We start from the raw sequence: 22,153 nt of genomic DNA on the forward strand, positions 1-22,153 counted from the left end.
TCATCCTTCGAAGTTTCATCTAGTACAGACCAAGAGTCATCAACCACTCCTCATATGACAAGTCCTTCATTCCAGGGATCATTCTTGTGAACCTCCTCTGGACCCTTTCCAAGGCCAGCACATCCTTCCTTAGACACAGGGCCCAAAACTGCTCACAATACTCCAAATGGGGTCTGACCAGAGCCTTATACAGCCTCAGAAGTACATCCCTGCTTTTGTATTCTAGCCCTCTCGACATGAATGCTAACATTGCATTTGCCTTCCCAACTGCCGACTGAACCTGCATGTTAACCTTAAGAGATTCCTGAACCAGGACTCCTAAGTCCCTTTGTGCTTCTGATTTCCGAAGCCTTTTCCCATTTAGAAAAATGGGGGCGGCATGCGGCGCAGTGGTTAGCACTGGGACTGCGGCGCTGAGGACCCGGGTTCGAATCCCGGCCCTGGGTCACTGTCCGTGTGGAATTTGCACATTCTCCCCATGTCTGATGTGCTGATTAGGTGGATTGGCCACGCTAAATTGCCCCTTAATTGGGGAAAAAATAATAATAATTGGCTACTCTAAATTTATTTTTTAAAAAGAAAATAGCCTGTGCCTCTATCCTTCCTACCAAAGTGCATAACCTCACATTTTTCCACATTGTATTCGATCTGCCTCTTCTTTGCCCTCTCTCCTAGCCTGTCCAGGTCCTTCTGCAACCGCCCCGTTTCCTCAACACAGCCTGTCCCTCTACATATCTTTGTATCATCTGCAAACTTAGGAAAAATATCCTCAGTTCCTTCTTCCACATTATTAATGCATATCATGAATAGCTGTGGGTCCCAACACTGACCCCTGTGGAACATCACCAGTCACCGGCTGCCATCCTGAAAAGGACCGCTTTATCCCCACTCTCTGCCAGTCAGCCAATCTTCTATCCATGCCAGTATCTTGCCCTTAACACCATGGGCTCTTATCTTATTTCGCAGCCTCCTGCACGGCACCTTGTCAAAGGCCTTCTAGAAATCCAAATAGATGAAGTCCACTTCTCCTTTCTCTAACTTCCTTGTTACCTCTTCAAAGAACTCTAGCAGATTTGTGAGACATAAGAACATAAGAACTAGGAGCAGGAGTAGACCATCTGGCCCCTCGAGCCTGCTCCGCCATTCAATGAGATCATGGCTGATCTTTTGTGGACTCAGCTCCACTTTCCGGCCTGAACACCATAACCCTTAATCCCTTTATTCTTCAAAAAACTATCCATCTTTATCTTAAAAACATTTAATGAAAGAGCCTCTACTGCTTCACTGGGCAAGGAATTCCATAGATTCACAACCCTTTGGGTGAAGAAGTTCCTCCTAAGCTCCTAAATCTACTTCCCCTTATTTTGAGGCTGTGCCCCCTAGTTCTGCTTTCATCTGCCAGTGGAAACAACCTGCCCGCATCTATCCTATCTATCCCCTTCATAATTTTATAAGTTTCTATAAGGTCCCCCCGCATCCTTCTAAATTCAGAGTACAGTCCCAGTCTATTCAACCTCTCCTCGTAATCGAACCCCTTCAACTCTGGGATTAACCTAGTGAATCTCCTCTGCACACCTTCCAGTGCCACTACGTCCTTTCTCAGGTAAGGAGACCAAAACTGAACACAATACTCCAGGTGTGGCCTCACTAACACCTTATACAATTGCAGCATAACCTCCCTAGTCTTAAACGCCATCCCTCTAGCAATGAAGGACAAAACTCCATTTGCCTTCTTAATCACCTGTTGCACCTGTAAACCAACATTTTGCGACTCATGCACTAGCACACCCAGGTCTCTCTGCACAGCAGCATGTTTTAACATTTTATCATTGAAATAATAATCCCTTTTGCTGATATTCCTACCAAAATGGATAACCTCACATTTGTCAACATTGTATTCCATCTGCCAGACCCTAGCCCATTCACTTAACTGGTGCCCTCAGCACTTTTTGCTTTACCACTCATCTTAGTGTCGTCTGCAAACTTGGACACATTGCCCTTGGTCCCCAACTCCAAATCATCTATGTAAATTGTGAACAATTGATCCCTGAGGGACACCACTAGCTACTGATTGCCAACCAGAGAAACACCCATTAATCATCACTCTTTGCTTTCTATTAATTAACCAATCCTCTATCCATGCTACTACTTTACCCTTAATGCCATGCATCTTTATCTTATGCAGCAACCTTTTGTGTGGCACCTTGTCAAAAGCTTTCTGGAAATCCAGATATACCACATCCATTGGCTCCCCGTTATCTACCGCACTGTTAATGTCCTCACACAATTCCACTAAATTAGTTAGGCACGACCTGCCCTTTATGAACCCATGCTGCGTCTGCCCAATGGGACAATTGCCATCCAGATGCCTCGCTATTTCTACCTTGATGATAGCTTCCAGCATCTTCCCTACTACCGAAGTTAAGCTATCTGGCCAATAAATACCCGCTTTCTGCCTACCTCCTTTTTTAAACAGGTGGTGTCACATTTGCTAATTTCCAATCCGCCGGGACCACCCCAGAGTCTAGTGAATTTTGGTAAATTATCACTAGTGCATTTGCAATTTCCCTAGCCATCTCTTTTAGCACTATGGGATGCAGTCCATCAGGGCCAGGCGACTTGTCTACCTTTAGCCCCATTAGCTTGCCCATCACTACTTCCATAGTGATAACAATCATCTCAAGGTCCTCACCTGTCATAGCTTCATTTCCATCAGTCACTGGCATGTTATTTGTGTCTTCCACTGTGAAGACCGACCGAAAAAAACCTGTTCAGTTCCTCAGCCATTTCCTCATCTCCTATTATTAAATCTCCTTTCTCATCCTCTAAAGGACCAATATTTACCTTAGCCACTCTTTTTTGTTTTATATATTTGTAGAAACTTTTACTATCTGTTTTTATATTCCGAGCAAGTTTACTCTTCTTTATAGCTTTTTTAGTAGCTTTCTGTTGCCCCCTAAAGATTTCCCAGTCGTCTAGTTTCCCACTAATCTTTGCCACTTAGTATGCTTTTTCCTTCAATTTGATACTCTCCCTTATTTCCTTAGATATCCACGGTCGATTTTCCCTCTTTCTACCGTCCTTTTTTGTTGGCATAAACCTTTGCTGAGCACTGTGAAAAATTGCTTGGAAGGTTCTCCACTGTTCCTCAACTGTCTCACCATAAAGTCTTTGCTCCCAGTCTACCTTAGCTAGCTCTTCTCCCATCCCATTGTAATCTCCTTTGTTTAAGTCAAAACACTAGTGTTTGATTTTACCTTCTCACCCTCCATCTATATTTTAAATTCCACCATATTGTGATCGCTCCTTCCGAGAGGATCCCTAACTATGAGATCATTAATCAATCCTGTCTCATTACACAGGACCAGATCTAGGACCGCTTGTTCCTCGTAGGTTCCATTACATACTGTTCTAGGAAACTATCGCGGATACATTCTATAAACTCCTCCTCAAGGCTGCCTTGACCGACCTGGTTAAACCAACCGACATGTAGATTAAAATCCCCCATGATAACTGCTGTACCGTTTCTACATGCATCCGTTATTTTTTTGTTTATTGCCTGCCCCACCATAATGTTACTATTTGGTGGCCTATAGACTACTCCTATCAGTGACTATTTTGCCTTACTATTCCTGATTTCCATCCAAATGGATTCAATCTTATCCTCCATAGCACCGATGTCATCCCTTACTATTGCCCGGATGTCATCCTTAAATAACAGAGCTACACCACCTCCCTTACCATCCACTCTGTCCTTCCGAATAGTTTGATACCCTCGGATATTTAACTCCCAGTCGTGTCCATCCTTTAACCATATTTCAGTAATCGCCACTAAATCATAGTCCTCCCCTGATCCTCATAGTCCTCATAACCTCCCCTTGACGAAGCCGTGCTGACTCAGTCCTATTTCATCATGCACTTCCAAGTACTCCGCAATCTCATCCTTAATAATTGAATCTAAAATCTTACCAACAACCAAGGCTAACCGGCCTAGGATTTCCCGTCTTCTGCCTCCCTCCCTTCTTAAACAGGGGTGTTACATTAGCCAGTTTCCTATCCTCTGCGACCCTTCCTGCCTCCAGTGATTCCTGAAGGATCACCTCACCAATGCTTCCACAATCTCCTCAGCTATCTCCTTCAGAACCCTGGGGTATAGCCCATCCAGTCTGGGTGATTTATCCGCTTTTAAACCTTTCAGTTTCCCCAGAACCTTCTCCTTAATGATGGCCACTGCCCCCTGACTGTTGAAGTTCTGCTATGCCACTCGTGTCTTCCACTGTGAAGTATCTATTCAGTTCCTCTGCCATTTCTTTGTTTCTCATTACCACTTCTCCAGCTTAATTTTTCAGTGGTCCAATGTCCATTCTTGCCTCTCTCTTAGCTTTTATATACCAAGAAAACTCTTGCAATCTTCTTTTATATTACTAGCTCGCTTACACTCCTATTTCGTCTTTTCCCCACTTATTGCCCTTTCAGTTGTCCTCTGCTCGCTTTTAAAGGCGTCCCAATCCTCTGGCTTCCCACTAATCCTCGCCACATTGTATGTTTTTTTCTTTAGCTTTGATGCTGTCCTTCACTTCCCTTGTCAGCCATGGATGCCTTGTCCTCCCCTTAGCATGTTTCCTCCTCCTTGGGGGTGAATTTCTTTTTTTAAATAAATTTTAGAGTACCCAATTTTTTTTTTCCAATTCAGGGCCAATTTAGCGTGGCCAATCCACCTAGCTTGCACATCTTTTGGGTTGTGGGGGCGAAACCCACGCAAACACGGGGAGAAGGTGCAAACTCTACACGGACAGTGACCCAGGGCCGAGATTCGAACCTGGGTCCTCAGCGCCGTAGGCAGCAATGCTAACCACTGTGCCACCGTGCTGCCCGCTTGGGATGAATTTCTGTTGTGCATCCCGAATAACCCCCAAAACCCCTGCCATTACTGGTCAACTGTCTTCCCTGCTAGGCTCCCCTTCCAATTAACTCTGGCCAGCTCCTCCCTCGTGTCTTTGTAATTACCTTTATTCAATTGTAAAACCGTTCCTTCACTGCCGCTGGGCTAAACTCCCTCCCTAACAGCACCGTGGTTGTACCTACACTACGTGGACTGCAGCGGTTCAAAAAGGCGGCTCGCCAGTACCTTCTCGAGGGGCAATTAGGGATGGGCAATAAATGCGCCGACACCCTGATCCCGCGAAAGAATTTTTAAAAATTACGGTGGCCTGTGGCTGCACCATTCATTCTATGCAAAACTCGCTTTCCATCTCCCCTAAGTCACACTAAATCCCATTAGCCCCGTGCTCAACTGTCCAGCATCATCCTCTGGTTCAATGCTCTTGTTCTTAAATCTCTTCATGACCTTGACCTTTCCTATCTCTGTGGCCGCCACCCAGAACCTCCAATTCCACCAGGACGCTCCGTTGTTCTGGCCTTCTTTGCCGTGTACTTTAGATCCCAGGATCTGGAATTCCCTCGGCAAACCCACGCTACCAGCAAGAGTGCAACATTCCGCACATGAGTGCATAGAACATAGAACATAGAAAATACAGCACAGAACAGGCCCTTCGGCCCACGATGTTGTGCCGAACCTTTGTCCTAGATTAATCATAGATTATCGTTGAATTTACAGTGCAGAAGGAGGCCATTCGGCGCTTTGAGTCTGCACCGGCTCTTGGAAAGAGCACCCCACCCAAACTCAACACCTCCACCCAACACCAAGGGCAATTTGGACATCAAGGGCAATTTATCATTGGCCAATTCTCCTAACCCGCACATCCCTGGACTGTGGGAGGAAACCGGAGCACCCGGAGGAAACCCACGCAGACACGGGGAGGACGTGCAGACTCCGCACAGACAATGACCCAAGCCGGAATCGAACCTGGGACCATGGAGCTGTGAAGCAACTGTGCTATCCACAATGCTACCGTGCTGCCCTTAAGAACAAATAAATCTACACTTATATAATTTTACCGTAATCCATGTACCTATCCAATAGCTGCTTGAAGGTCCCTAATGTTTCTGACTCAACTACTTCCACAGGCAGTGCATTCCACGCCCCCACTACTCTCTGGGTAAAGAACCTACCTCTGATATCCCTCCTATATCTTCCACCTTTCACCTTAAATTTATGTCCCCTTGTAATGGTGTGTTCCACCCGGGGAAAAAGTCTCTGACTGTCTACTCTATCTATTCCCCTGATCATCTTATAAACCTCTATCAAGTCGCCCCTCATCCTTCTCCGCTCTAATGAGAAAAGGCCTAGCACCCTCAACCTTTCCTCGTAAGACCTACTCTCCATTCCAGGCAACATCCTGGTAAATCTTCTTTGCACCTTTTCCAGAGCTTCCACATCCTTCCTAAAATGAGGCGACCAGAACTGTACACAGTACTCCAAATGTGGCCTTACCAAAGTTTTGTACAGCTGCATCATCACCTCACGGCTCTTAAATTCAATCCCTCTGTTAATGAACGCGAGCACACCATAGGCCTTCTTCACAGCTCTATCCACTTGAGTGGCAACTTTCAAAGATGTATGAACATAGACCCCAAGATCTCTCTGCTCCTCCACATTGCCAAGAACTCTACCGTTAACCCTGTATTCCGCATTCATATTTGTCCTTCCAAAATGGACAACCTCACACTTTTCAGGGTTAAACTCCATCTGCCACTTCTCAGCCCAGCTCTGCATCCTATCTATGTCTCTTTGCAGCCGACAACAGCCCTCCTTACTATCCACAACTCCACCAATCTTTGTATCGTCTGCAAATTTACTGACCCACCCTTCAACTCCCTCATCCAAGTCATTAATGAAAATCACAAACAGCAGAGGACCCAGAACTGATCCCTGCGGTACGCCACTGGTAACTGGGATCCAGGCTGAATATTTGCCATCCACCACCACTCTCTGACTTCTATCGGTTAGCCAGTTTGTTATCCAACTGGCCAAATTTCCCACTATCCCATGCCTCCTTACTTTCTGCATAAGCCTACCATGGGGAACTTTATCAAATGCCTTACTAAAATCCATGTACACTACATCCACTGCTTTACCTTCATCCACATGCTTGGTCACCTCCTCAAAGAATTCAATAGATTTGTAAGGCAAGACCTACCCCTCACAAATCCGTGCTGACTATCCCTAATCAAGCAGTGTCTTTCCAGATGCTCAGAAATCCTATCCTTCAGTACCCTTTCCATTACTTTGCCTACCACCGAAGTAAGACTAACTGGCCTGTAATTCCCAGTGCGAGGCGGGAAATAAGCATTTATATGAACTGAATTGAACTTGGGGCGGGGGGGGGGGGGGGGGGGGGGGGAGAAACAGGCTGCCAAAGTTTTTCGTCTTGCACCCATCAGGACAGATGCAACAATACCAAATTTCAAAGGGAGCAACAGTTTATGCTGCATGAGGAAAGGGTGCCGATTGGCTGTCAAGTCGACCCTGTGCAAAGCATTGCCATGAAGAATTCACCAAGGGAGCTTAATGCGCTCCCCCCTTCCCCTCAGCCCCCTCCCCCGCTTTTGTTTTGTTTCAAAAAGACACAATGCCTGGGCATGTTCCGTTTGCCTCGACCGATCAGCTAACCTCTATCCTTTTCTCACGCAGTATGAATTGTTGCTCGTTCAGGCATTCTTGCATCGGGTCCTGTTGAGTGCAAGATGAAAAGCTTTGACAGGATGTCTCCTTTTCTTTCGGCAATACCCTGCTACCAAACGATTATTTAATTGAATTTCTTCCAGAAGAAATGAAGCAATATCCGGACTACTGTGAACCAGCGCCAGTGTGCTACCATCAGTACCTCAGCACCTCGGAGGACAAAGAACCTAGTCAGTAAGTGCTAATTAAGTAGAGAACTTCCTTGGCTTGCTTTCCTTATTTGGTACCAGTATCGGTGAACATATTCCCTTGTGGTGCAATGTCACAAACGCTGGGCGTGGTGCAGACTTGTCTGATGTGTCTGTACAGGTAACATTCGGGTTGAGAGATCCCCTTGGCGGGGCCGGAAAATCTCTAGTCCGATTTTATTCCTCTTTGTTGGCTCTGGGGTTATTGCTGCCCCCGGGGGGAAGAATAGAGTTGTTCGGGCAGGGAGGGGAATGGGGAGCAGTGGGGCCAAGTGTTCGGTCGCGATGCTGCAACCGTCATGGGGCCGACCTCCTGGACAGTTTGGCCTTTACCTGCCCGCTGTACGTCAGCTTCAGTAGAAAGGCCGACTTGGTGCCCTGGGGTTGGGGTCGCCAGCCCTCCAAGATCAGCTAACCTGTACCTTTTTCTCACGCAGTATTAATTGTTGATCGTTCTGGCATTCTTGCATCGGGTCCTGTTGAGTGCAAAATGAATAGCTTTGACAGGATGTGTCTTTTTCTTTCGGCAATCTCCGGGATTTGAAGATCAATCTTCAGGACACTGGAGAAAAATCATCGGGACTTTTAAAAAAAAAAACATTTTGTTTGTCATTTTCTTTCAACATTTTCTTTTGCCGGGTTTAAAAATATTGAAAATGTCCGGGGGGCTGGGGGGGAGGGTCCGTTTGGATGACAGTCGAGCATCATCCAATTGGACAATGAGTCTTCCTGCTTTCCAATTGGTGTTGGAGGGCCGTGCATCACGAGGATGGGCGTGTTGCCCGATTAATGGCTGGAACGCGAGGGAAAGGTGTGTGATGGGCCCTCCAGGTTAATTTACAGTTGGAAAACCCTACATGGGGCAAGGGAAGTGTAAAGTCCCACTGCTTCACCCATTGAGTGGTGAGAATGTAGAACCCATGCCCAGTTGAAGCAGTTGAGGTGAATGGTGTGGACCTCTTTTTTTTTTTAAATTATAAATTTAGAGTACCCAATTCATTTTTTCCAATTAAGGGGCAATTTAGCGTGGCCAATCCACCTACCCTGCACATCTTTGGATTGTGGGGGTGAAACCCTCGCAGACACGGGGAGAATGTGCAAACTCCACACGGACAGTGACCCGGGGCCGGGATCGAACCTGGGACCTCGGCGCCGTGAGACCGCAGTGCTAACCACTGCGCCAGATCCCTTTTTTTTTTTTAAAAGAGGAAGGCGGATGAACAAATGAGGGAGTGCCGATGGGTTGATGTGAAGTGAGTTGGGAGGAGGCCCGTGTGGAGTATAAACACCAGCTTGGGCCTGTTTGGGAGGAATGGGCTGTTCCCGTGCTTTGGGACCCCGCCCATTTCCGGCGATGGCGCCGCCCTTTTGGCTTTGCCAGCAGGCGGTGGTTGGCCGACCCAAAGACAAGTCGGCAAATTCGGATGAGTAAAGGCCTGCCCGTTACCCGGCCAGATTGACTGGCTGACTGGTCAAGGGGGAAATGGTGACAGGAAGCCAAAGTGGGAGGATTGTGGGAGTGATCCCCAACAATCAGTGGTGGGGTGGGGAATCTGGGAGTTGGTGGTCTCAGGAATGCTCCCAGTGACTGATGCAGTGGAGCCCTGATTGGTGTGGTCAGCCAGGCTGGCATTTGAGCCCCTGATCTCCCCTCTTAGAGCAAAGTTGGCCCCGTTCATAGGCTAGCACTGGCAGTCATTAATATCACGAGTTATTGATCCTATCGAGGAGCATCGTGAGGACAGAGAGCAGGGCAGTGGAGTCATCACAATGTGTTCATTCACTGCCGCATGTTGAGCTTAGAGCTGAGTTTTGGCTTTGAGGACAGATAACAGGATGTCTCCGGGTGTTGAACCTGCCCCCACCCCCTCTTTGGAATTTTTGTTTTCTTTGGGGAGGTGGGTGGGGAAGAGACCCTTTTGATTTGGATGGATACAGGTCCCCTGTCCAATTGAGGGCAGCAGGTGGGCTCCAGAAGCTGGAGGGCCAGTCAGAGGCCTCCCAACTTCCGATGCGCGCCCGAGTGCAGTAAAAGATCAGAAGAGTGGCTAAAACGAGAATGTGCTCCCCTCGGCCATGGGGCAGCACGGTAGCAATGTGGATAGCACAATTGCTTCACAGCTCCAGGGTCCCAGGTTCGATTCCGACTTGGGTCACTGTCTGTGCGGAGTCTGCACGTTCTCCCCGTGTGTGCGTGGGTTTCCTCCGGGTGCTCCGGTTTCCTCCCACAGTCCAAAGATGTGCAGGTTAGGTGGATGGGCCATGCTAAATTGCCCTTAGTGTCCAAAATTGCCCTTGGTGTTGGGTGGGGTTGCTGGGTTATGGAAATAGGGTGGAGGTGTTGATCTTGGGTAGGGTGCTCTTTCCAAGAGCCGGTGCAGACTCGATGAGCCGAATGGCCTCCTTCTGCACTGTAAATTCTATGATCTAAAACAAAATCCTTAAAAGATGGAGAAAACGGCCAGGCCACGACAGTTGGGTGACGGTGGTGGGTGGGTGGGAGGGGGTGGCACAGAGGGTTGTCTAAGCAGGACGGCCTGTGGCTAAACCCACCTCAGCCAAAATGGCCAACGGCGGGAATGAGAAGGGCGGGGGGGGGGGGGGGGTTGGGAAACTGGCTGTGTCGGCTGGTTCCAGTATTTTCGGTTCCACATCCGACTCCGTTCCTACCTAGGTGGGGCCTGAAAGTCCCCGTGCCCACCCACCTTTTCTCACAGCGGGTAGAGGCTGGTGATGCACAGCTAGGCCTCGGCACCCAGTGCGCACCTGCCCCAGAAAAGCCCGCTCTCAGATCCACGGTCTGTGCGCGACACGCCAATGGGATGCGAGCTGAAATGTTGCTCTGATCGAGTTGAGGACCCAGTAACCATGACGTCTCCCTGGCTCGGGCATCAGCTGCCCAAGACCTGAAGTTTGGCTTTGTCTCCAAATAACCTCCGAATGTCACATAACGCATGCAGTTGATGGAGGAGGGGGGCTTTCGATTTAAATCTGGAGTCTGGATTGTGTCGCACATTATGGTGGAATAGGGGTGGAGCCCTTTTGCCTGTAACAATGGCCTTGCGTGCTTGATGCCTTTGTCTGCTATAAAGTAAGGGGTGGGGGAAAGGTCACAGTCATCAATCACCTTGATGAAGACACATGCACAAAATAAATGAGAGTTGCTGCCTCTCTGGATAATGCTGTCTCAATCTGTGTGTGCCTTTCTGCAGGTCGGGGATGGATGAGCGCTTCAGCGAGCAGCGCGATGGTGGCAGCAACGCACCAACCAATACCTCAGTGACCAATTACACTCTCAGCCTTTGTCAAGCTGCGTCGTGGGACTGCTCGAGCGCAGTAGGCGCAGACTGTGTGGAGAAGCCTCTCCAGCTCCCCGCGACAGCCTCTGCAGAGCGTGGCACGCAAGCTCCGCGGGCTACCTCAGGGCAGTGGAGCGAAAGTTCGCCAAGCTCCAGTGGTGGCCAGGCGCTTGATGTCCCAGTCTCGGGCAGCGCGGAGAGGGCCGACCCAACTGGCCAGGTGGCCCAGGCCACTGAAAAGGAGACCGAGGCGATTCAATCAGCAGCCCCTTTGTTTGCTGACAACGCACGTTTGCCTGATGATAAAGCGATGCCTCAGGGAAGCAGCCCCAGTCAAAACAGAGAGGCCGCAGACGGGTCTGTTCTGGTGCGGACAGGGCTGAATGCCAGCCCTGCGAGGACGGAGGAGGTCGCTGGTGGAGCTGAAGTAGCGTCTTCAGCTGACGTCTCGAGCCTTGCGTCAGCGCAGCCTACAAACTCAGGGGAGCTCTCCGCTCTAACCTCAACCTCAACAGAAACCGCACGTCAGCCGCCGCCAGGGACATTCAGGGCTGGGGACCCGAACACAGCGGAGGGAGGAACGGGAACAAGTCCTGGCCGTGACCCAGAAGGAACGTCCGAGCAGCCCTGTCCAGACAAGAGCGAGGAGGGAGCTGCCTCCGAGGAGTCCGGAGGGCTCGCTGGGCACGCCGCTTCCACCAAAGCGCCTGCTCCCGTCGCTGGCAGAGAGCGGGGACAAGGTTTAGAACAAGTGGACGATTGCCCAGAACCGTCAAAAATAGCCAGCGAGGGGTCCCGGCAGCTTTCAGGGAAGGGGCACGAAAATGAGGAGCCATTAGCCAAAAGGGTGGAAGAGTCTACGAGCAAAGAATTGCCGAGAGAATGCAAAGTAATCTCCAAAGAGAGCTCGGCAGCTTTCACTGATGTTGCTCCGGAGGATTCAGAAGAAGCCTTTAAGCCGAGGCCAGGTGAACACAACGTTGGCAAATACCTGAACGTGGCTAGAGATTACCGAGTCGATTGTGTCAAACCATTGCTGACACCTGCATCAGGGCTACTGTTGCCCAATGAGTGCGAGGGCGAGAAAGAGTCCTGCGTGGCACCCGCTGCCGTGGCAACAAGGAATCCCGTATCCTTGGGTGAACCATCTCTGTACACCTGCACCAAGTGCAGTGTTTATTTCCAGGATAGGGAGTATTTGCACAGACACATGCTAGATCACTTCGACGGCCAGGCTGAGGAAGGCTTGGTGGGGGGACTTCGCCCGTTTGCCTGCCACGAGTGTGGCCATGCCTTCTGCGACCCGACCTCCCTTCAGGTGCACCTGAGTCTGCACCAGGAGCGCAGGGCGAGCTTCATGGAGGCCATACAGGAGCTGACTGACCCACGGGGCGAGGGCCACGGAGCCAGGCGGCAGGGCTCCTTTGGGACTAACACTGCGAAGCTGCCAGCGGAGCCCTCCAAGGCGCACGTCCAAGCAGCCGCATCCGAAGGGCTTCAGGAGCACCACTGGCGTTCACACCCGGGTGGGGCGGAGAAGTGCAAGTCCCCGCGTGCCCCCGGCCTCGGAATGCCACCTCAGCCCACCAAAGCGGACCCGCGGGTGAACAACGAAGGTCCACCTGCCCCCAGAGCCGAAAGTCTCTATAAAGACCACACAAAACTCAGCCAACAACAACACTATCAGCAGAAAGCAGGATGCCCTCCGACGAGACCAGCGCGGCCTTCGGCCAGCCAAGGCGCCGCGGATTCGCATGGCCAACCCGATAAGTGTGAGAGCTCCCCGAGGTTCCTGACATCGAGTGCTTTGGGCGAGGGCAAGCCAGAGGGCGCGTCGCTGCCCTCAACCACAAGAGGCCCTTGTCCCTACGAAGGTGACCACCCTCTCCTCTTCCAAGGGAACCTGAAGTACAAAATGGCGCTCGATGTCCCAGAAGCGGAGAACTCCAAATTAAGAACTCACTCGGTGCTGGGCTCAAAGAAGTGGGTCACGCCACAGAATTCACAATACAAGCCATCAGTAGGCCTGCCCGACTTCCCAGGCCTGCCCAACTTGGCCAGAAGTAACCCTGGTCCACAAAAGGGGGCAATCAATCCCTCTTGTGGCCTGCAAAAGAAGAATGAGCAGGTGGGTGGAGAACATGGCGCTGGTCGTGGAATTGCCCTGACTTACAGGAAAATAGTCATTGATCACTTCTCCTCCAGGATTACCAAAGGTGGATCTCTGCTCCACAATGACTTCATGAGGCTAAAGACCGACAAAGAGGGAATTGTAGGAAATAAAACCTGCCACATTTCATTGGGTGGTCGAGAGAATCCTGCGCAGAACACCTCAGGGTTTCCAGAGCAGAGGGTTCAGATCGGGGATCTAAGAGGTCTTCCTGTTAAGAAAAGAAGGATGTCCACAGAGCCAACTGCAGCCTCCTGCAGGCCACAATCAGTAAGAAAACACACAAACAAGCTACTGGAGACCATCAACATTCCACCGGATCTTTCAGTTGGCCAACATCAGCAATTAGTGAGGATGACCTCTTTAGTATTGCTTGATAAAATGGACCGCCAGCCAGGATGTGACTCTGTTTTGGATGAAAAGGAGTTGCTTTCTTTCTTGGGACCCAGGGAGAGCCAATCACAAAGTGAAGCCAGGGAGAGCCAATCACAAAGTGAAGCCAGGGAGAGCCAATCACAAAGTGAAGCTCAGGACAGCCAATCACAAAGTGAAGTTAAGGAGAGCCAATCACAAATTGAAGTTAAGGACAGCCAATCACAAAGTGAAGTTAAGGAGAGCCAATCACACATTGAAGCTAAGGAAAGCCAATCACAAAGTGAAGCTAAGGACGGCCAATCACAAAGTGAAGCTAAGGACGGCCAATCACAAAGTGAAGCTAAGGAGAGCCAATCACAAAGTGAAGCTAAGGACGGCCAATCACAAAGTGAAGCTAAGGAGAGCCAATCACAAAGTGAAGCTAAGGAGAGCCAATCACAACATGAAGCTGGTGAGATCCATTCGCAACCCGAACCCATGGGTAGGCATTCACAACATGACCCCAGGGAAACGGTGGCAAGCCAGTCCAAGTGTGAGCCCGTGGGGAGCACCTCGAAATGCGGACCCAGGGAGAACCACTCTCAACGCGAGCCAATGACAAGCCAGTCACAGTGCGAACCCAGGGGGAGCATGTCGCCACGCGGGCCCAGGAAGAACCATTTTCAACGCAAACCCGTAGCAAGCGTGCCTCAACGCGGGCCCAGGGAGAACCATTCTCTTCGCGAGCCCATCTCTGAAGAAAGGGAATTAGCTTCTTCTGCAGAAGCAGGGATAGACAAAGGCATCTTTTGGGAGGTGCCCAGCGAAGATCTACCGGTAGAGCTGATGAAAAAATCGAAAGACCTCTTAAGCAAGAATCTACTACGCATGTTCCCACTGGAAGAAAGGGAATGTCCTTATTGTCCAGATAAATTCCACACTGGGATAGGCCTGGCCAATCATGTACGCGGGCATCTTAAGCGAGTTGGCATCAGCTACAACACCCGCCATTTCATAAGTGCAGAAGAGGTCACTGCGATTGAAAAGGAGTTCTCATTACAGAAGCTGAAGAGAAAAGGTAAATCTCGTTATCATGTTGTACATGGATGTAGCCTCTGATTCTGTGCCTTTGCAAAGAAGTGTAGGGTTACTGGGAACTGTGCGGGTGTGGGATTTGGAAAAGATATTGAGTTGGATGCGAAAGTGACGAGTACAGTTCTGCGAGATCTTTGACGCAGGCATGCGTGCAAATTGCTAATGTTTCTTTTCAATTTGATTTGGGAAAGGGGGGCTTTAAAAAAATATATATCAGAAAACACACTGCGAAACGTTTTATTCCCGTGCGTGTTTCGTTTTGCCGATCTGCTTGCCTCCTCAGCCCTGAAGGTCCGTGGCGGCGCGGTGGAGAGGTGCAACCTGTGCGGCGCCAACTTCGACTCACGGGCGGGGATGTCGAGCCACGCCCGCGCTCACCTGCGAGAGCTCGGCGTGATGACCTGGAGCGCCACCAGCTCGCCCATCGACCTGCTCAACGAGCTCCTACAGGACCTGGTCCCGTCCAGCGTGACTGACGGCCAGTCCGTCCCGGACACGGGCCTCCAGGGAGCCCGCGGCTACAGGACGGGAGCGGCGGCAGCAAGGTCTGAGGGGTCGAACCCCCACCCGCGACTGAAATCGTTTGCAGCTGCCAATAATTCATCACCTCTGAGAAAGAAGGGTGAGATACGCAGTGAGTACTGTGCTTGGGTCGAAAAAATTACATTGCTAACCTGTTCATCTATTGCTAAGAATCATCTAATGTTCAAAGCTTCACTCCTGATTCTTCCAAGCATATATTTTCTCATTTTTAACAGCCTGGGTTGTACACCTGCCGAAAAATAAGGGCACTTATTCAGAGTTAATGTCTGTTCGGGCATGTTAAGAAAAATATGTCTATCTTCCTCTTGTTCCATTCTGTTGAACACTGCAAAGGTATTGTTACCTGTTGACTCTAAATGCACTGTTCTATTCAATTTCCCCCTCTCCCTTGTGTCTTTGCTATGCTGAAGTCTTGCGCTTGCCAGCACAGACAAACGGGCTGAATGGCCACCTTTTGTTCTGTACCCATTCTATGATTCCATACGGTGAGCCTCGTTGCACTGTTGTCTGTTCTAACTCTCCCTGTCTGTGGACCTCAAGACCGCATAACTCCTCTGCCTCCCCTCAGCCCTCCCCTCAGCCTACCCTTCCTCCCCCATCCACAGGCAACTGAAACCCAAGCTTCAGCTGGTCATCAGCAACCTTCTCTTTCTCACCTCGCTGCTCGACCTTGTACTTGAGTTTCTCAGTTGGAAGAAAGCAAGCATTCTCTGGAAGGCCGCGTTTACTTAAGCCAGGTACTTTGGTATCATTCACTAATCATGTCTGGGAAGCTCCTGAAAATTGTCGGTCGAGCAGGTGTGCTGAAAAGAGATTTGCCACAGTAAACAAAAAATCTGCACCTTCCAGATGTTCTTCCCAAATTCCCAATGGGAATGTGTCCCCACCCATCCAAGGCCAGAGGACTCTAGATACAGCGTGTACATGTGCGAATCCCTCCGAGCTCCTACTTTCTGCAGTAGACTGATTGTTTGCCTTGAGATCGGAAGGCTTTTGTGTACAGGGCCCAGGAGGAAGGATTTGCTTCTCCTGAAGGTGGCATCTGCTTGTACAGTGGTGTACCCTCGTTCAGCAAAACAACCCAGTTTGGATTGGCCCAGTTTATGAGGTAGTCTAAGCCCAACTAGACTGGTGCTTCCAGCCACATGTAAAGGACACAGCGCTGCCCACCCAGTCTAGCCTGGGAGGACATCTTCTCTGGGGACACTATTCCTGATTTCCGGTGTCGATTGAAAGTAGTAACATAGAAAGAATAGGAGCAGGAGGAGGCCATTCGGCCCTTCGAGCCTGCTCTGCCATTCATTATGATCATGGCTGATCATCCAACTCAGTAACGTGTTCCCACTTCTCTCTCTCCCCCCCCCCCCCCCCCCCCCCCCCCCATTCCTCCTTTGATCCCTTTAGCCCCAAGCGCTGCATCAAACTGCTTCTTCAAAACAATGTTTTGGCCTCAACTACTTTCAGTGGTAATGAATTCCACAGGTCAACCACTCTCTGGGCGAAGTCATTTCTCCTCATCTCAGTCCTAAATGATTTATCCCGTATCCTCAGACTGTGACCCCTGGTTCTGGATTTCCCCCGCCATCGGAAACATCCTTCCTGAATCTACCCTGTCTAGTCCTGTTAGACTTTTAGAGGTCTCTATAAGACCCCCCCCCCCCCCAACTCATTCTTCTGAACTCCAGCGAATATAATGCTAACTAACTCAATCTCTCTTCGTACATCAGTCCCACCATCTTGGGAATCAGTCTGGTAAACCTTCGCTGCGCTCCCTCTAGAGCAAGAAGATCCTTCCGCAGATAAGGAGCCCAAAACTGCACACAATATTCCAGGCCTTGTATAATTGCAGCATGACATCCCTGTTCCTGTATTCGTTTCCCCTTGCTATGAAAGCCAGCATACCATTTGCCTTATTTACGGCCTGCTGCACCTGCATGCTTACTTTCAGCGACTGGTGTACGAGGACACCCAGGTCTTGTTGCACATTCACCCCTCTCTATCTATAGCCATTCAGATAATCTGCCTTCCTGTTTTTGCTACCAAGGGGATAACATCACATTTATCCACATTATGCTGCATCTGCCATGCATTTGCCCACTCGCTCAACTTGTCCAAATCACACTGAAGCATCTCTGCATCCTCCTCACAGCTCACCCTCCCACCCAGCTTTGTGTCGTCTGCAAATGTGGAGATATTACATTTAGTTCCTTCATCTAAATCATTAATATATATATTGTGAATAGCTGGGGTCCCAGCACTGATCCCTGCGGTACCTCACTAGTCACTGCCTGTCATTCGGAAAAAGACCTGTTTATTCCTACTCTTTGTTCATTGTGTTTGGGATCCTGAGGGGTTTTGTTAGGGTAGATACCAGGGAAGATGTTTCCACTTGTGGGAGAGACTAGAACCAGGAGAGGCAGTTTAGCAATTGGAGGTATCCTGTTTATGACAGAGCTGAAGGAGAATTCCATTCTCTCTGAGGGTCGTTAGTTTGTGGAGCCTGGGTCAGAGTTAGACAATTTTTGACGGACAAAGGAGTTGGGGGTTATGAGGGGGGGGGGCAGACAGGAAAGTGGAGTTGAGACCACAGTCAGATGAGCCACAACCTTATCAAATGGTGGAGCAGGCTTGAAGGGCCGAGTGGCCTACTTCTGCTCCTAATTCGTATGATACGAGGTGGAGAGTATTGGCAGAAGGTCCTGAGGCTAACCATTCCCACTCCGTGATTGTAACTGGCCACTCCCTTCCTTTGACAGAAACAAAAGAGGCACTGAAATGCGGTCTGTTATGTTGTGGACGTGCCTGCGGTAACCCGTGGCTTGTCCTGCTTGCGGCTGACTAGTGGCTTGGCGGAAGGTCAGCCTCGGGGCTTCCATTCAAGGCCCTTTTGATGAATGAAAGGGCATTGAAAGCGAAATTAGCGTCGAACCTACATTTTTTTTATTTTTTAATATAAATTTAGAGTACCCAATTCATTTTTTCCAATTAAGGGGCAATTTAGCGTGGCCAATCCACCTACCCTGCACATCTTTGGGTTGTGGGGGCGAAACCCATGCAAACACGGGGAGAATGTGCAAATTCCACATGGACAGTGACCCAGAGCCAGGACCGAACCTGGGACCTCGGCGCCGTGAGGCAGCAGGGCTAACCCACTGCGCCACTGTGCTGCCCTGCCGAACCTATATTTTAAAGCACTTGAAACATTAATGCGTTTGATAAAGTTTCCCATGGCAGGTTGATGGAAAAAGTGACGTCGTATGGGGTTCAGGGTGTACTAGCTAGGTGGATAAAGAACTGGCTGGGCAACAGGAGACAGAGAGTAGTGGTGGAAGGGAGTGTCTCAAAATGGAGAAAAGTGACTAGTGGTGTTCCACAGGGATCAGTGCTCGGACCACTGTTGTTTGTGATATACATAAATGATCTGGACGAAGGTATAGGTGGTCTGATTAGCAAGTTTGCAGATGATACTAAGATTGGTGGAGTTGCAGATAGCGAGGAGGACTGTCAGAGAATACAGCAAAATATAGATAGATTGGAGAGTTGGGCAGAGAAATGGCAGATGGAGTTCAATCCAGGCAAATGCGAGGTGATGCATTTTGGAAGATCTAATTCAAGAGCGGACTATACGGTCAATGGAAGAGTCCTGGGGAAAATTGATGTACAGAGAGATCTGGGAGTTCAGGTACATTGTACCCTGAAGGTGGCAATGCAGGTCTATAGAGTGGTCAAGAAGGCATACGGCATGCTTGCCTTCATCGGACTGGGTATTGAGTACAAGAGTCGGCAGGTCATGTGACAGTTGTATAGGACTTTGGTTAGGCCACATTTGGAATACTGCGTGCAGTTCAGATCGCCACATTACCAGAAGGATGTGGGTGCTTTAGAGAGGGTGCAGAGGAGGTTCACCAGGATGTTGCCTGGTATGGAGGGTGCTAGCTATGAAGAAAGGTTGAGTGGATTAGGATTGTTTTCGTTGGAAAGATGGAGGTTGAGGGGGGACCTGATTGAGGTCTACAAATTTATGAGAGGTATGGACAGGGTGGATAGCAACAAGCTTTTACCAAGAGTGCGGGTGTCAATTACAAGGGGTCACGATTTCAAGGTGATAGGGGGAAAGTTTAAGGGAGATGTGCGTGGAAAGTATTTTACGGAGAGGGTGGTAGGTGCCTGGAACCCTTTGCCAGCGGAGGTGGTAGAGGCGGGCATGATAGCATCATTCAAGATGCATCTAGACAGATATATGAACGGGCAGGGGGGGGAACAGAGGGAAGTAGATCCTTGGAAAATAGAAGACAGGTTTAGATAAAGGATCTGGATCGGCGCAGGCTGGGAGGGCCGAAGGGCCTGTTCCTGTGCTGTAATTTTCTTTGTTCTTGTTCTTTGTATTAATAGAATAGAATAGCACAAAACGCTTCACAGGAGAGCTATCCAGCAAAATCAGACACCGAGCTACATAACGCAGATGATTGATTATAGGCCGATAACCGGGTCCGGGTTCACCGGGTTGGGTTTGAAGGAGCAACTAAAAGGAGGAGATAAAGGTGGGGAGTCGCCGAGGGTGAGGGAGAGAATTTCAGAACCTGGGGGCTGAGCAGCGGAAAGCTGGGCCGCCTGTCGTGGAGCGATTAAAATCAGGAATGTTTGGAGCAGCACGGTGGCGCAGTGGTTGGCACTGTTGCCTGACGGCGCCAAGGACCCCGGTACGATCCCGGCCCCGGGTCACTGAGGGGTGTGGAGTTTGCACATTCTCCCCGTGTTTGCGTGGGTTTCGCCCCCCACAACCCAAAAAGATGTGCAAGGTAGGTGGATTGGCCACGCTAAATTGCCCCTTAATTGGGGAAAAAAAATAATAGGGTACTCTAAACTTCTTAAAGAAAACGAACATGGAGGGATTTGAAAACATGGTCAAGAATTTTACACTGAAGTGTTTGCCTGATACCCAAGGCTCAAATTGACGGCTGGACTTTGGAAACCACAGGAACGCAGATGAAGGACTACTTCAATTGAAGTATGTTTTAAGATTCTGTTCCCCATGGGGCCGTGGAAGCTCCCTGTCGAATATGGCTGGGCCAGACGGGCGGACGTTTTGGTGTCTCAGGGAATGGGGGCCCAGGATCAGCCACGATCGTATTGGGATGGCGGAGCAGGCTTGACGAGCCTCGACAGTCCACCCCGCCCCGCTTTCTTGAGCTTTGGCGGGGACATTTTGAGGAAAGATGTAGTGGCATTGGAGGCAGTTCAGAGGAGGTTCACCAGGTTGATTCCAGAGATGAGGGGTTTGTCGTATGAGGAGAGATTGAACAGTTTAGACCGATACTCTCTAGAGTTTAGAAGAATGAGGGGAGATCTAATTGAGGTATAGAAGATGATAAAAGTATGGATAAAGTAGACGTGGAGCGGATGCTTCCCCTTGGGGGACAATCTAGAACGAGAGGTCATAGACTTAGAATAAGAGGTAGTAAATTTAAAACCAAGTTGAGGAGATTCTACTTCTCCCAAAGGGATGTGAATCTGTGGAATTTGCTCTCCCCGAGTGCGGTGGCTGCTGGGACAGTGAGTAATTTAAGGAGGAGTTAGGCAGATTTTTAATTGGTAATGGGTTGAAGGGTTACGGAGTACGGGCAGGACAGTGGAGTTAAGGCCAAGATGAGATCGGCCATGATCGAATGGCGGAGGGCAGCACGGTGGTGCAGTGGGTTGGCCCTGCAGCCTCACGGTGCCAAGGTCCCAGGTTCGATCCCGGCTCTGGGTCACTGTCCGTGTGGAGTTTGCACATTCTCCCCGTGCTTGCGTGGGATTCGCCCCCACAATCCAAAGATGTGCAGGCTAGGTCGATTGGCCACGCTAAATCGCCCCTTAATTGGAAAAACTGAATTGGGTACTCTAAATTTTTTTTTTAAATCATCGAATGGTGGAGCAGATCCAATGGGCCAAATGGCCTCATTCTGCTCCTACATCTTATGAACTTATTGTGGATGCTCCTTTGTTGTATATATTTAAAGCTGGGATAGACAGGGATTTGGTCTCTCAGGAAATTAAGAGATAAGGGGAATGGACGGGGAAATGGAGTTGAAGATCAAGATCAGCCAAGATTGTATTGAATAGCAGACTCGATGGGCCGAGTGGTCTGTTCTTGCTCCTATTTCTTCTGTTTCACTGTAAATATAGAAAAAACAAGAGATCAAACAAAGAAGCTTTATTGATGTATTCTGTTGTGGAGGAATGCATTATGGGCCACCAAGATTGGCGATGTTTCCTCCATTAGGCGGTCAATCATGAGTCAAATTCATGGAAGATTAAAACGGATGTAACAGTAGTTTTACAGTAATCCTCTCTCCCCTCCTCACGGCAAAGGTGGAAGGTTTGGTTTGTTCCCCGGAGCCGAAGACGAAGCATTTGCAATGCTGACCCTGAACGTAAAATTGACCCGTGAAACACAGTTGTTTACCCTCTTTGCAGGGCTGTGGGGCCTTCTAACCAGCCCGATCATTGCTGAATTTGGTCTCACGAATTCTCTTGCGTAATGTCTCCTGTGAAACAGCTCCAAATCCTTTTGGAAGACATCCCAGAGCACAGGGCACCGAAACACCCGCATAATAGCCCTTTGGTTGCCAAACACTCGACGGATTTGAAAACAGTGTTTGCCCACATGATTGTAGTTGTCAGGCAAATGCGTACTGTGAAGAGACCCGCAGGATGCCTGGAGTTGAAGAGATTGCCTCGCTCCGTGGATAGAGTTGTAATGTTGAGCACTGTGTACCAGGCCACTATTCAAGGAGCAATTAACTCGCAAGTCTTAAGGTCCTCGTATTGTATCCATTTTAAGAGGCATACAAATCAGTCGGTCTGCTTACACGCA

General features: G+C 49.5%; 1 protein-coding gene across 12 annotated transcripts in view; it reads left to right on the forward strand.

Annotated features, from left to right (window-relative positions):
* Window positions 1-22,153, forward strand: part of LOC140403303 (uncharacterized) — a 215,796-nt gene that overhangs the window by 84,017 nt on the left and 109,626 nt on the right. For 10 of the 12 annotated variants that reach the window (XM_072491129.1, XM_072491130.1, XM_072491131.1 and 7 more), the window contains 3 exons: window positions 7,729-7,819; window positions 11,046-14,734; window positions 15,035-15,385. In XM_072491129.1, coding sequence (XP_072347230.1) covers window positions 7,729-7,819; window positions 11,046-14,734; window positions 15,035-15,385 — 4,131 coding nt within the window. The remainder of the gene's footprint in view (window positions 1-7,728; window positions 7,820-11,045; window positions 14,735-15,034; window positions 15,386-22,153) is intronic. The other 2 variants (XM_072491132.1, XM_072491134.1) reach the window with 2 other exon arrangements.

This window comes from Scyliorhinus torazame, chromosome 27 (assembly GCF_047496885.1).
Source record: "Scyliorhinus torazame isolate Kashiwa2021f chromosome 27, sScyTor2.1, whole genome shotgun sequence".
NCBI classification, from domain to species: domain Eukaryota; kingdom Metazoa; phylum Chordata; class Chondrichthyes; order Carcharhiniformes; family Scyliorhinidae; genus Scyliorhinus; species Scyliorhinus torazame.